General features: G+C 45.4%; 1 protein-coding gene across 1 annotated transcript in view; it reads left to right on the forward strand.

Moving 5' to 3' along the window:
• The window catches only part of LOC113823267 (transcriptional repressor scratch 2), a 58,550-nt gene extending 51,376 nt beyond the window's left edge, over positions 1 to 7,174 (forward strand). The window contains exons 4-5 of the mRNA XM_070113499.1: positions 1,361 to 1,382; positions 3,781 to 7,174. Coding sequence (XP_069969600.1) covers positions 1,361 to 1,382; positions 3,781 to 4,874 — 1,116 coding nt within the window. The 3' untranslated portion in view covers positions 4,875 to 7,174. The remainder of the gene's footprint in view (positions 1 to 1,360; positions 1,383 to 3,780) is intronic.
• Positions 7,175 to 11,423: the final 4,249 nt, after the last annotated feature.

Consider the following 11,423-nt stretch of genomic DNA (forward strand, 5'->3'; position numbering starts at 1 on the left):
TGTTTGTGTGTGTGTGTGTGTGTGTTTGTGTGTTTGTGTGTGTGTGTGTTTGTGTGTATGAGTATGTGCACATATAAACATACACGGTAAGCGAGTGCGATTCCGACCGAGCGAGACCCACACCCGCACCGCCAAGCCTTGAACACCCGGGCGCAGTTCGGGCTGAGGCGCCCCCCCCCCCCAGCCCCAGCGCCGCCCTCATTAGGCGCGAGAGATCCCCCAAGCCCGAGATCCAAGCCCGGGTTACGCCGTACCGGGGGGGGGGGGGTACTCCGGCTGTCACTCCAAAGCCTGTCTGTTACACGTCCGGGAGGTGGGGGGGATGGAGGTGGGGGGGGTGGTGGTTTGGTGGGGGGGGGGTGTTGTTGGCTTGTTATTGGTGTTTTTTATGTTGATTTTATGGTTATTTTGACTCTTATTATCTGTGCTTGTCATGGTTGTCGTTATCTTCATTGGTTGAATTTTGTTACAGTTGTTATCAGATCATTTATATTTGCTAATAGTTTTATCGCTACTGTAAATTGTAGCTGTAGTATTTTGCGTCATCATAATTATCATCACTCTCATCATCACCATCATCACTATTATCATCTTTATTATCACCATCACCCTCATCATCATCTTCACCATCGTCATCACTATCACCAGTTTCACCTTCATTATATCACTTTCATCCTTATCACTCATTATTATTTTTTTATAACTATCACCTCATAGAAGTAATTTATGCTTATTATTCGGGGCAAGAGAAAGGAGCAGAGCAGGAGCACGTGTTGCAGACGCCCGCGGAGCAACACTCGCGTTCCGGACCGACCTCGAGCAACAGGGGCCTCGTTGCGAAGTATATCTCAACAGTAATCTTAGAAATTATACTTTTTGAGGGGGAGGGAGTGAAACTTTTCACGCTATGAGTTCTTTTTTTTTCTCGAACTCCCCCCCAGTCCTATCACTTTCCCCCTCCGTGCCCTCTTCCCCCTCCCCCTCCCCCTCCCCTTCCCCTCCCCACCGCTCAATTACTAAATAAACGTCCGATTCCCCGCCGTTGGCTTGGGCTTCGGCGAGGGAGGGAGGGGAAGGCGAGAGGAAGAATGAGCTCCCGAGTTTTCGCCTGCTCGCGTCGAAGGTTTCGGACGTCGGATGCAGAAGACAGAATCGATGTTGGCATTGTCTTAGTGCCAACGCCGGAGGAATGTCTGATGAGAACCCTCCCCTCCCTCCCGTCTCTCTCCCCTCCCCCTCCCTCCCCTCAGCTGGTCCTCTCTCCCCTCTCCCCTTCCCTCTCTCCCCTCGTGGGGTCTTTCGAATCCCGTGTGGGAGAAATTGTACTCGGAATGGCCTATTTTCTGGGTTTATGGCATAGGTTCGGATCGGGGGCTTTGAAAGTAAAGGCCGCGCGTGTGTTTTCACGGCGTTGAGTTTAAGGAGCCCGTTTTCCCTTTCTCTCTCTCCCCCGCTTTGTCTGACTGACATCCCGCGTCTTTTTTATTAATCCAATTCTCTAATATCTATTATCCTATCGCGCGATCGCCGAGGATTTATCGATAGACTTTGGGGGGTTAAACGGGCGGTATAATAGATAAAACGACAATAATATGCCTGAAGAATAGATGTAATAAAAAAAAAGGAAGAAAGAGGGAGATTGTGGAAGCATCAGCAGCGCCTCTAGCGGGAATAAGGAGAATCCTCCAAGGAATAGTTTCGCCGTAAAGCTCCTTGGGATCGTGACACTCCCGGCAAGGGTGTTGGATCCCTTTTTATCTCATTCATCCGTCCTTCTTTCTCCTCCGCTCTCTTAGGGTTGGAGCTTCGTTTCTTCCTTTCCTATTATTTTCGTTATTTTGTGTTTGAGGTTCAATGACGCTCGGATTAGAGAATTTTTTTTTGTAACTTTTATGGTGGTCGTTTCATGGGTAAAGAATAGTGTTTGATTCCATATTGGATTTCGTACTTTGTCTGTTGGTGAATCGAGAGACTGCATTCTTCTCTATCGTATTTTTAGTCTTTTGCATTGCTATCACTTATTTTTTGCAGTTTTTCTTTATTTATCTGTTTGTTTTGTCGCTGAGTAATGCGACCCATTTTTGCAAGAGTCGTTTTTATCGTCTATTTATAGAGTGGGACGGATTTTTATTGCAGGATTGCTATAAAGTTACTTCGCAGTTGCAACAATTTTATGAGGAAATATTTTTGCGCTTTGATAACATACACATTCACACCCACGAGCACAAACACGCACAAACGGCCATGAATATGCACGTACACAAACATGCATTAAGAAGGAACTGCACATGCAAACACATACACATAAGGAAACACAAAGAAACCGATAAGTTAGGAGTATTTTTCCGTGTTCTCTTATTATATATTGTCATTTATTTGTGTCTGTGTGTATGCAAGTATGCAAGCGTACGTGATGTGCATGTGTGAGTCTATTCTTAACGATGTGACGTGTTTCATTAAAATTTCACTAACGCAATAATAGCAGACACTAAAACAGACAAATGTGTAATTACGAGAACCTCCAAGACAGTAACACCGTAAAGGATAAGCGTGGTCTAAAACGGACATTTTGCGACGATAACGTAACTTTATCGTTATCACCGCATTGAGACAGACCGAGATAACGATCCACCGGCTCTTTCTCTGCGTGTCTTTGTCTGTGATTGACGATAAAGAAAAGAATTAAAGAGAGAAAAAGTAAGGACGTAAAAAGAGAATTATTGTCGATTAAGCAACTCATTTAGGTCGCTTATACGACTTTGCTGATCTAGAACGTATTCAAGAAAATGACAATAGAATTATGAATGGATACAGAAAATGGTCTACGCAAGCGAGAAACGGTATGCATACATGAATAAATTTTTATTAAGGTTGGGATTTAGTTCCGCTGTTCGCTTTCTAAGTGGAATTAAGTATTAATGATTATGCGTCTTTCATAAATTATATTTAGCCAAGAAGTAGATGATAACTTTGATTACAGTTGCCAGAATTATATTTTCACTATGTTTTCTTAAACGGAAGCTGATGTAGTCTTAATAATTCTTCTTTTTCTTCCTATTCTTTCTCCTTCTATCTCCATTACCTAGTTTATTGCTACCTCCTTTTTTCTCTGGCACTTTCTCTTCTTCTTGTGTTATTACTATTGCTATTATTATTATTATTATTATTATTATTATCATGATCATTATCATCATCATCATCATTATTATTGCCATCAAAATCATCTTCATTTTCTCTTATTACCACTAAGCAGATTGTTCATTTTTCCTATTATCATTCTTATTCTCCCTCGCCTCATCTGTTTGTGATCCTCCTCTCTCCTCCTCCATCTTTTTCTCTTTTTCTTTCTTTCTCTTTCTCCTCCATTCCTTCTTCTTCCCCCACAATACCCCCCTCCTACTTAGCCTCCTCTGGTCGAACTTGTGTTACACTCCAACTTCAAGTCCCACTTCAGTACAGACGACTGAGAGAGAGAGAGAGAGAGAGAGAGAGAGAGAGAGAGAGAGAGAGAGAGAGAGAGAGAGAGAGAGAGAGAGAGAGAGAGAGAGAGAGAGAGAGAGAGACGCCCCTGTTTTTTCCGAAACCTGTCTATTATCTCCTCAACTTTTCTTTTTTTTATTAATATTTTTAGCATTCTGTATTGTTCTTTGTTTCTATTTTATTATCACCCATTATTATTATCATTATAATCATTACTTTTATCACTGCTGTCACTTTCATTATTATTCCCGTGCCGTCCAGCGCCACCAACTGAATCCCGTGTTTCTCTCCCTCCCACAGGGTATGGAGACGGACGCGGCTACAGCCCCCCTGGGCCCGTCGCCCTCCCTCTGACGCCCTCGCCCGACGCCCATGGCCGGGCCCTCACGCCCACGGAGAGCCTGGGCGGGCTGTCTCCGGGCGGCCTGGTGTCGCTGGCGCCGCTGTGCCCGCAGTACGACGTGCGCCCCGACCCGCCCGAGGAGCCCATCAACCTGACCACGCGGCCGCCCGCGCTCTACGACCGCCCGCCCGAGGACCTCAGCACCGCCCACGCCATCCTCGACCTGTCCACCGCCCGCGTGGCCGAGTACTCGCCCCCGCACACGCCGCCCTCTCCGCACGCGCCGCACGCGGCCCTCGAGTACCACCACGCTCTCCCGCACCCGCACCCCCTCCCCCACGCGCCCCCGCACTCCCCGCACTCGCCTCCGCCCGCGCCGCCGCCCGCCTACCACCTGCACGGCGGCAGCCCCGCCGACAGCAGCGGCGCTGTCGGCGGCGGCGGCGTCGGCGGCGAGGCGGGCGCGGCGGCCGAGCAGCGCGACGAGGGCGCCGACGGCAAGAAGCCGTGCACGGTGGCCTACACGTACGAGGCGTTCTTCGTGAGCGACGGGCGCAGCAAGCGGCGCGGCGTCGACCCCGGCGAGAAGCAGCGCTACACGTGCTCGGAGTGCGGCAAGCACTACGCGACGTCGTCGAACCTGTCGCGCCACAAGCAGACGCACCGCGACCTGGACTCCGGCAACGCGCGCCGCTGCCACGTGTGCGGCAAGGCCTACGTCAGCATGCCGGCGCTCGCCATGCACGTGCTGACGCATAACCTGACGCACCGCTGCGGCGTGTGCGGCAAGGCCTTCTCGCGCCCCTGGCTCCTGCAGGGCCACATGCGCTCGCACACGGGCGAGAAGCCCTTCGGCTGCGCGCACTGCGGCAAGTCCTTCGCCGACCGATCCAACCTGCGCGCGCACATGCAGACGCACTCCCAGCTCAAGAACTTCCGGTGCAAGCGCTGCAACAAGTCCTTCGCCCTCAAGTCGTACCTCAACAAGCACTACGAGTCCGCGTGCTTCAAGGACATGCCTCTCCCGCCCTCCACGCCAGAGCCGCCTTAGCTTCTCTCCGCGCAGCCTCCGCTCCATCCCGCTCACCGCCTGAACCGTACAAACCCACCGTCCCGACCCAAGAGAACCGAGAAGGAACAGAGCGAGCTGAACGAAGGACACGACAGAGAGAGGAACAGGAAGACGAAGAGGGGAAGCAGGAAGCGCTCCACGCGGGGACACGAAGGAAGAGGGAAGCAACAACAACGGCAAAACACAAAGTGCAACGGGAACTCTCTTGCACGCCCATCAGTCGCTATCACAGCATTGCTGCCATCGCCGCCCACGTCTCCCCCCCACGCCCACGCCCCCTCCCCATCGCCCAAGTCCTCCTCTCCCGAATTCCCGCACCTTCACACCTCAAGGGAGACAGTCAGGAAGAGAGAAAAAAGAAAAGGAAGAGAGAGGAAACAAAATCTCAAGACAACCATGGGCTCGTCCTTGTCGCAGGTCATAGGTCAAAGTAGGTCACAAAGGTCAACACAAAGGAGGAGAAACGAGGTCACTTTTCCATACGTCACACGAGTTGGTCTCGGAGGAGCGTCGCAACGGAAATAAAAAATCGTTCCGTCACTTCGCGCGCGCGCGCCCGCCCGAGGTCTCCGGCGAGGTCTCGGCGCGGCTCGAAGTGGCCCGATCTCAGGTCTGATTCACACTGTCTTTGTCGGCGTCTCTGTTGTGTGTGCGGCGTCGCCTTGTAATCAAAAGAAACTTATTTGTTAAATTTGATATTGTTAAGAAAAACTCAAAAAAACAAAAAACAAAATAGGAGAAAAAAATATGAACCAAGACATCTTTATTCAACTGTCCAAGATATAGGGATAAAGATGTCGTGTAACTATAACAAGACGTTATATATATGTAAGTGATTAGAAAATTATATATACATACACATGATATGTGTAGGTATATATCGAAAGATCAAAACGTTTTTTTTCCGCGTCTGGTGTGAGATTTTCAGATGGGCAAAATGGAAGGGCGTCCACGCAAGAAAATCTACGGACAAAACCCACATTTCAATACGCTCTAGCCACCGGGTCAAGCAAAGGAGCTCCCCTAACGTCACAGTTCTCGTAGTTGTAGGATGAATGAATATTTATTACCTATTTATTGTTACTATTACGGTTATTTTACCCCATTTCTAATAGCCACGCCCTCTTTCACGGTATTTTAAAGGGCGTGAACAACGTTTCACAGACAACGAACTTGAAGTCAACGACCAAAGGGTCATAAAAAAGCAATTTTCCTGCATGTATATATATAAACAAAACAAAACAAAAAAACTTTGTATAGATTATTTAAAGTTAATAATAATGATAACCTTTTCCCCCCTCCCTCCCCCCCCCTTAAAAAAAGTTATCTTTTAATCCATAAGTACGTAATTGTAAAGAAAAGTTAATTAAACATTCCATACCAAAAACATTCCACTATGACGCAATTTTGAAGAAAAAAAAATACTCAAGATGCGTTTGCTTGTCTTTGTAGGTTTAGGCCTAAGGCAACCGATATTTGAAGTAGCTCTAAGTATTTTTCGAATCTACATAACAAGCCAAAGGATAGACTATATTTGATTGTAGGCCTAGAGAGCTTTCTACGAGTTTTTCTAAAGGTGTAAGTTTCATTTTGATTATTTCGGTGTCTCGCGGAAGGACAGCGTTGCTACCAGGAGGCCTAAGGGACGGAATATCTAGAAGAACAAAATCATTACGTCAAAAAATATAGAAAGAAAGATTATGAGAAAGAAAACCATAAGTAACTTTCATCGCCCTTTTCCTAACGTCATTCAGCTGTTCAATATACAATTATCGATATGATTTACGTTGCCTCCGATATCCCGTTTCCTGTAACCCGATAAGCACGTCCTAAGCGAGCACCCGTTGAGTGTGCTCTAGTCAACACGCTGCGGCAGTTACTTAAATAATATTAAATTACCATAGTCATTAGTATAAATCAGGAGTCAGTTACTTGATAATGATGTATGATTACGAAGGACAATGTGGATGATGATGAGGATGATAATGATGATGATGATGATGGAGAATGATGATTGATGGTGATGATGGTGAGGCTAAGAAACGAGGCGGAAAATCTGACCACGAATCCATTCTTCTCCTAAGAATTCTTGGTGAATTTTGAACGAGCATAATAATATTTTTGTTAAATACGTTGTACAGAGTCACCCTGAAGTCTGATGGTAACTGATGTCGCCTTTATGTGGAGAGAGATTGCAAATGAAACGATATCTAATTGATTAATGCAATGAAGAGGGAAGCAGATAGGTATGAGGGAGAGTTGGATGGATTGAGAGAGAGAGAGAGAGAGAGAGAGAGAGAAAGAGAGAGAGAGAGAGAGAGAGAGAGAGAGAGAGAGGGAGAGAGAGAGAGAGAGAGTAGAGAGAGAGAGAGAGAGAGAGAGAGAGAGAGAGAGAGAGAGAGAGAGAGAAAGAGAGAGAGAGAGAGAGAGAGAGAAAGAGAGAGAGATTGTTAGAGAAAGAGAGAGAGAGAGAGAGATAGGAAGAAAGCGAGAAAAAAAACCCTCATATTAAATCGCTTAACACCTCTCGTGTATCCTTCCCCTTCCCTCCCCCCCATCTCCCCCCTCTCTCCTTCTCCCTCTCTCTCCCTCCCTCTCCCTCCCTCCCTCCCTCCTTCTCCCTCTCTCTCCCTCCTTATCTGTCCCCATTCCCTTTCACCTTTAAAACTAACACGCTGCAATATCTCCCTTGGTCCACCCATTCCTTCCATTCTGAAACAGTTATTTCATGCGTTCGTATCTTCGCTCCCAGGACGCCGGGGCTCGCTAATTGAGGGCCATTAGCTTTCGTTGAGATGTATGTGACAATTATCAAGGTGTCGCTTTCCCGCTCCTCTCCTGCTTGTTCTTCTTCGTTCTTCGATGTCTGCGGGTGTTCATCTGTTCGTGTGTCGTTTGGTGTGTTTGGCTCCTCTCTCTCTCTCTTTCTGTCTGTTTGTGTGTTTCTCTTGATTTTTCGTTCTCTCTCTCTCTCTCTCTCTCTCTCTCTCTCTCTCTCTCTCTCTCTCTCTCTCTCTCTCTCTCTCTCTCTCTCTCTCTCTCTCTCTCTCTCTCTCTCTCTCCTCTCTCTCTCTCCCCCCCCCCCCTCTCTCTCTCTCTGTCTGTTTGTCTCTCTCTATGTCTCTCTGTCTGTCTGTCTTACTCTCTCTCTCTCTCTCTCTCTCTCTGTCTCTGTCTCTCTCTCTCCCTCTCTATCTGTCTGTTTCTCTCTCTCTCTCTCTCTCTCTCTCTCTCTCTCTCTCTCTCTCTCTCTCTCTCTCTCTCTCTCTCTCTCTTCTTCTTCTTCTTCTTCTTCTTCTAATCCTTCTTCTTCTCTATATATATATATATATATATATATTTATATATATATATGTGTCTCTCCCCATGCTACTTAATACGCCATGTCCCGCCTGTGTCGTGCCTCTGCTATCTATCTATCTATCTATCTATCTATCTCCCTCTCTCTCTCGCTTTCTCTTTTCTTATACTTGTGCTTGATATTATGGCTTTCTCTTCACTTTCCTTCGATTTCGTCAGTATTCCTTTTGTCTGTATTTTCTTACACTTATCATTCTACGGTCTTCTTTCGAGAGAGTAAGTGAAAAGAGAGGATAAAAAAGACACGAGAAAAGATAAGACACTGCAAGAACGGAACAGAGAAAAGAGGAGAAGAGGCGAAATGAAAGGAGTGAAGAAGGGAGAAGAGAAAGTCAGAGAAGAGAGGGAGAGAAACGGAGAGCGAAGTAACACGAACTAAAGGGTAAAGAATGCAAGACTGATGCAAAATGAAGTAGACAGGGAAAGGTCGAAAGCGCGCGCATGAGAGAGAGAGAGAGAGAGAGAGAGAGAGAGAGAGAGAGAGAGAGAGAGAGAGAGAGAGAGAGAGAGAGAGAGAGAGAGAGAGAGAGAGAGAGAGAGAGAGAGAGAGAGAGAGAAAGAGATGAATATGTGAATATCTACGTTTTTTATCGAGAAACGGAAGAGAAAGCAATCACAGTGAATAGTAAAAAGAGAGAGCAATATAATCTTGCAATAAAAGGAGGAAGAGGAGAAAGAAAATTAAAACTTGAAAACCTAAATGTCAAAACTCATTACCTATATTTTAAAAACCTCCCGAGTCGTTACAGCTCCTTACTAAATTTAAATTAAAAAGTTTATTATTACTACTATTATTATTTTAACGCATATGTCAGCTGTACACGTCTCACGTCTGGCAAATCCAATCAAACGCCGTTAATTTCATCTTGTAATGACCTTTCCCCCCCCCCTCTGTTCTCAAGCCCCAGCCCCCTCTCTCATCCCCACCCCCGCCCCCAAAGCCTCCCTCCAAGAATTAAAACTTTATTACCGTAAAGTTTAACGAGAAACATTAAGTTGCTAAACCCTCCCCCTTTTCGCCCTCGTTATTCCAAACTTGGTTTACACGTTTGGATATATCTAGTTTCCGAACTTGTTTTAAAGCAATTAATTACCAGAGTAGACCGCCGGCTCTATAGAAAGAGACTTAGAGCGCCGCGAAGAAAAAGATCGTTGTGTGCGGCGAGTCTTCTAAATATTCTATCCAAGGAGACTCGAGACCGCTGGTAAAAATGTCACGCTGATATTTAGCTGTCGACGGAGCATCGCGGACGCCAGTAACCACTCCATTTTCTATCTGCAAGTTTTTCTGTAATATGTTCGTATCTGGCAGTTTAACTTGAAATAAATGAGAAAGAAAAGGCCGTAAAGAATCAGAGCGTGGACAAATTACACGGGTTTCTCTACTGAGCTAAGTCGCTCTTTGAGGAAGGTCGGTAAAAATGTCACGGTGGCCTTTCGATGCTCTTTTGTTCCTCGGGAAGGAATCGAGGCCGACTTCGCCCCCGTGCTGATGATCCTCTTCCCTCCTCGTTTACCGTGATTTATATCGCCGCATTACCGCCTTGAGGTAATCATATTTCCTCCCGAGTTACGCCAATAGATCTTAATTACTCAAACCTTGTATTCATCCCTCGCAAGATGGAGTAAATACGTAAATATGTCAAGACTTGTCTCGGCGGACAAGCAGGATTTCAAGGTCCATTTCCCGAGCAACCTCCTCTCCTTTCCTTGTAACAGAAAAAAATATAGATCAGTTTACGAATTCAGGAGAATCAGAACTCATTTCCCTCCCAGCAACAGAAGTGCTTTTTCATCCCGGTGGAATAATAGTGGGTATAAATGAATAGTAATCACTTTGGCCGAACCACACCCACCTTATCTCGACCTCGCCAGTGATACCAACCTAACTCCTGTTGCCCTTACTAACTCCACTGTCGAATTATTTCTTTCTCTCATTTCTCTCGAACGTTCGCTCTCTCTTTTGACATTTGATTTACTTGTTTTTCTTCTGATCTGATGGGATATTTGAAATATGAACCAATTGGGATTTGAAAGTTGGAAAAGGGAAAAGAAGAGAGATTTGGTTTTGGTGATGACAGGTTGGCAACACTGCTCGCTGATAGCAACAGGTTCGACTTTTACCACAAATGGCAACTATTTTTTTCATCCAAGCAGACGAGCAGGGAGCGTTTTGATATAACATTTATTTTTTAATAAAAAAGGTAAAACTAAGAAAAAAACTAATGCTCACATAACCACTTACATTAAGTGATAAAAAGGGCATCCTTTGATAGAAAGGAAAAAAAAGTGAGAGAAAATGGATTCGCTGTTAGACGCCTTCTTAGCATGCTGTTATGTCTTGGAAGGTTAATCAATAAAATGATATTTCCCTTGTACATAGCTAAAATACCAAAGATTTCTTTAAGAATCACTAAGATCACTTTAGTTCAGCCTTTTTTATGTAAGGGATTTCTGAATCGTCTTTATCCACAGTTCCTTTTATTCCCTCTTTTTCTTTTTCTAATCTCGAGAAGATCTCTGTCTTTCAAGAATTGTGGAAAGTTGTGAAAATAACTTCTTTTTTTCATCACGTCTTGACCCGCTTCCTTGGGCCAGCCACACCTTCTCAGACAAGATCTTGGATAACCTCTCTTCACAAACGACCTAGTCTGTACGTATCATAGACCTAAAGCGAAGGAGATCATGAACTTAGGTTAATTTACTTGCGCTCCCCCTCCACTAGCGGGGGAGGAAAGAAAACGTTATTCTAGATTATCGCAATAATACACTTTTTATGCAAATTGTATAGCAATGATTTTTATAGGCATTAAGTCATAGGTTATAATAAGGAATTAGTCGCTGAAACCAAAGCAATATGCAATTATATCTTGCAATATAGTGTAAACCAAAGCAATATGCAACTAATACATGCAGTATAGTGTGTAAATTAAAGCAATAAGCAATTACTGACTTGCAATCTAGTGTAAACCAAAGCAATATGCAAAGACTGACTTGCAACCTAGTTTTAACCAAAGCAGTAACTAATACTAAAGGAAAAGCAAGCGCCCGCAACCCTGCCCGCGGCTTGCCCTCTTGCCGGATACCAAAGCAAGCTGGCTACGACTCCGGTTCGTCTGCGCTGACCAAAGCAGGGAGCGAACACGTCAGAATCAATACTACTATTAC

Source organism: Penaeus vannamei, chromosome 34 (genome assembly GCF_042767895.1).
Source record: "Penaeus vannamei isolate JL-2024 chromosome 34, ASM4276789v1, whole genome shotgun sequence".
Classification (NCBI taxonomy): Eukaryota; Metazoa; Arthropoda; class Malacostraca; order Decapoda; family Penaeidae; genus Penaeus; species Penaeus vannamei.